The 3,960-nt window shown below is 43.4% G+C and overlaps 1 protein-coding gene across 1 annotated transcript; it reads left to right on the top strand.

Annotated features, from left to right (window-relative positions):
• The first annotated feature begins 652 nt into the window (after positions 1-652).
• LOC104946207 (unconventional myosin-VIIa-like) lies at positions 653-2,586 on the top strand. The gene is made up of 5 exons (XM_010771987.1): positions 653-752; positions 918-1,002; positions 1,185-1,403; positions 1,982-2,089; positions 2,326-2,586. The coding sequence occupies exons 1-5, from the start codon at positions 670-672 to the stop codon at positions 2,584-2,586; spliced, it is 756 nt and encodes a 251-aa protein (XP_010770289.1). The 5' UTR covers positions 653-669.
• The last annotated feature ends 1,374 nt before the right edge of the window (positions 2,587-3,960 follow it).

The following is a 3,960-nucleotide window of genomic DNA, read 5'->3' as shown; positions in this document are numbered from 1 at the left end:
CCAAAGAAAAGAAAAGTCGACAATGTTAATGAGGAGTGGACAGCTAAATATTTTCCGACCGAAGTACGATATAAGGCTGTATGTCCTATTTGCCAAGAAACCGTTACTGTTTTCAAAGAATACAATATCAGCCGCAACTTTCCCACCATCTGCTACTGGCCTGGCCCGTCTGTCAAATTTTAAAACTCATAGTGGCCCCAGAGCCACAAAAAGTTTGCCCACCCCTGCAGCCTACATTGAGTTTTGAGTTACACCCAGTATTTAACTCAAATTATAATTTCTTTGTTATTCTCTAAACGTTTGCACAAAGTTGCACATTAAATTAAATTTGGAATATTTGAGTGTTGCTGACAAATCAAAAATACTGTTAACAGTTTTGTGTGTTTAAAATAATGAGTCCATACAAACGTGTGACAGCTCGTATCTTCAATACTTTAATCGTTTCCAGAGGGTAAACCCCCATGGCGCTGAATTAAACAAATAAATAGTTTTTGATAATGGATGATCATCCCTGTACAGTTATCTGTACAATAAGTACATCCAGAAACAACTAAAAAAAAAATGTTGTGTTTGTGACAGCCTCAACTTAAGGACCCAAAGCAGCAGAGGGTGCGTTTTGTTGTTGTTTCTCTTTATTAGCTCTCTCTCTTTGTGTAGGATCACCACGACATGCTGCTGGAGATCGAGAGAGACAAAGCCATCACAGACAAGGTCATCCTCATCCAGAAGGTGGTTAGAGGATTCAAGGACAGGTAGGTTTTCAGAACCAGTCCTTCCATGAAACTGGAAATTGACCCATCCAGATGTGTCACTCTCCAAAACCACTGATCAGCTTTTGATTCGTAGTTGGTGATAAACTGTTGACATCTCAAGATTCAAACAAAAGTCATTTCCGATCTGTAACTTCCTTTCATCAGATCTAACTTCCTGAAGATGAGGAAGTCAGCTGTGTTGATCCAGAAGACATGGAGAGGGTATCAGTGCAGGAAGAACTATGGAGCTGTGAGAGCCTCTCTGTTATTGCACACACACACAACCAATCACATATTACAAAAGTGTAAACAGAAGTTGAGCATTCAGGTCAACGTCGTGCTTGTCATCACATCATGATGATTGTGATGCATTAAAAGGATGCATTAAAGGGAAAATCTATCTTTCTTCTTCTCTTGTCTCTGTCTCTGCAGATGCGAGCAGGCTTCTCCCGCCTCCAGGCTCTGGTTCGTTCCAGGAAGTTGTGTGCGTCGTATCACGTGGCCCGCCAGCGAATCACAGGCTTCCAGGGGCGCTGTCGTGGCTATTTGGTGCGCCGCGCGTTCAGGCACCGGCTGTGGGCCGTCATCACCATCCAGGCCCACACCAGAGGTATGATCGCACGCCGGCTCTACAGGAGGCTGAAGGGAGAGGTGAGCACACACACATGCACATAGGATTGGAAATAAGTACATTTACCCAAGTATACTGCACTAATGAACCATTTTAAAGTGGTGCAGTGTTTTTGAAATACCTGCCTGCTCCACACAGAAGCTAGCAGTCTGCTGGATGAACCAACTCACAGTCAGTTTGAGAACATGCCCATGACTGAATCCTGAACATTTGATCTTGTTGTTTATAGTCTGACAGTAGCTAAGAGTTATGTGAATCTTTAGTGAGATTATAAATCAGTCCTTTATTACTAATTTGTGCAATTCTTCAAGGCATTTGTTAACTCATTTGTACCGTTTTCTTATATTTTTCTCTAATCAGGGGTTTTCTTTTGTTTTTGTGTTCAAGTGATTACTTCATTCTTTCCCTGAAGCTATTGTTCTCATCATCACTCCATTTGAACCTGCCCCTCCCCCCCCCCCCCAACACTCTTGGCTGGATTCGCTTCTTGTTTCATTCTAATGTTGGACTGAGATGTCAACAGAACAAGCAGCTTGAGTCGGTGTTGGTGGTTGACTAGTCGTTCTTTCAAACAGTGTTTTGTCCCTTCGCCCTTCAGTACCGCAGGCGTCTGGAGGCAGAGAAGATGCGTCTGGCGGAAGAGACCAAACTGAGGAACCAGATGTCTGCGAAGAGAGCGAAGGCTGAAGCTGAGCGCAAACACCAGGTGGGAGTTCAACCCAGATCGCTCTTGTTTAAACAAAACTCCTGTTTATTTATCGTCTGAGAACAAGCTGTAATGCCTTTTGTTTGGTAGTGCAGGATATGTTTCTTTGTAGAAGATTCTACAGGTCTTAGAAACCAGGTTACCAAACAATGGGATCATACAGGGCTATTTGAATTGATGTGCTGGTGATTCCTGCTTCTTCTTATCTTCTATCATCGGTCTTATGACTTCACCAGGAGCGCCTGGCCCAGCTGGCCACAGAGGACGCAGAGCGGGAGAAGAAGGAGAAGGAGGAGGCTCGCAGGAAGAAAGAGATGGTTGAGCAGATGGAGAAGGCCCGTCTGGAGCCCGTCAACGACTCCGACATGGTGGACAAAATGTTCGGCTTCCTGGGGACGACCGCCTCTTTCCCCGGACAGGAGGGACAAGCCCCCGCTGGCTTTGAGGTGAACATGACACACTTTCCTCTCCCTCCGCAAAATGAAAACAAACTATAAATTGCATTATGATTTTGCTGACAATGACATTTTTTGAAAATAATACAATTATTGTTACTCTTTGTTATTATTGATCTGCTAATAATTAACCTTATTGTTTTCTTTGTATCTAATGTCTTCAAAATCTAATAAAAATATTTATTCAAATGCATGCATTTCCTATTTTGTTCTTTTCCTAGTTTCCAAGCCAACATGTTTCACTTTTAGTCTTTAAACTGTGTTTAAAGGATTTGAAATGCCTTTCGCCTTAATATTTAGTTTCAATTTGTTCTATTTTATTATAATGTTCTGTATTGTTTCTTGGTATGGTTAGGTTATGTATGCATTTCAGTGTTTCCCCTAGGTTTACTGCCTTGGCAGGGTGCTGCTCGGGTACCCCCCCATATTGAGCTATTGGTGTGAGTCTAACATTAAACAAGCAGTCTGCTTGTCATACATTGCTGTCGATACATTTTAAGAGGCAATTTGTTGAGTAACTGCCGCTAAATGCCGGTAGCATCCAGCTAGCAAATCCTGCATTAGCCTCACATCAACAGGTGTAGACAGAACATCCAATTATCCTGATCTAATTTACTGAATAAACCAACTCACATCTCCTGTCTTTTTTTTCACCCAACTCATTAGACCAGCGGTTTTCAAAGTGTGAGGCGCGCCTCCCCTGGGGGGCGCCAGAGAGCTTCAGGGGAGGCGCAGCGTGAGACACAAAAGAACGAGAAAAAGACGAGTAAAGTGACACTCGCCCACTTGTGGCTGTCTGTGGAGACCTAGTTCCCCCACCTCGCCAAAAAGGCTGTAAAAGTGCTCATTCCCTTCACCTCCACCTACCTGTGTGAGTGCAGGTTTTCCGCATTGACTTTGATCAAAAGCAAGTACCGGTAAAGGCTGCAGCCAGAGTATGATCTGCGTTTATTCCTTTGTGCATCAAAGACGCAGACTCATTGTTTCCACTAAAGTAGGGGTGAGTGTAATAAGGAGGCAAAGTTGACGTTCAGTGTGTCGCCGGGAGCATATAAGGATTTATCCACCATGTTGAACATTTAAAAAAAAAATTGTCTTGAGAACACGGCGTGCGGAAATATACGGGTCGTGCTGCAGCTAGATGTGCCTGTCCTCTGTAAGAAGGTGTCGGCGACTGACATGCAAGGAAGAACGGCTGTTCACAGGCTGTTCCAACTTTAACAACTGTATTAACTTCCAGGGTAGTGAATTGAACATGCAATTGTAATTGGGTGTGTGGTATATTTTCATGCACGGACACGCATGTTCCACAACACACAAACTGAACAACACTCAATTTTCCGATCATCGTCTTTGCAGTGTCCTTGCGATCTTGTTATAATAACAAGTGCACGTTACTGATGCAATATGGTTGAG

The sequence above is a fragment of the Notothenia coriiceps genome, unplaced genomic scaffold (genome assembly GCF_000735185.1).
Source record: "Notothenia coriiceps isolate Sejong01 unplaced genomic scaffold, NC01 NC01_scaffold00010740, whole genome shotgun sequence".
Lineage (NCBI taxonomy): Eukaryota > Metazoa > Chordata > Actinopteri > Perciformes > Nototheniidae > Notothenia > Notothenia coriiceps.
This window is presented reverse-complemented; position numbering and strand designations above follow the sequence as displayed.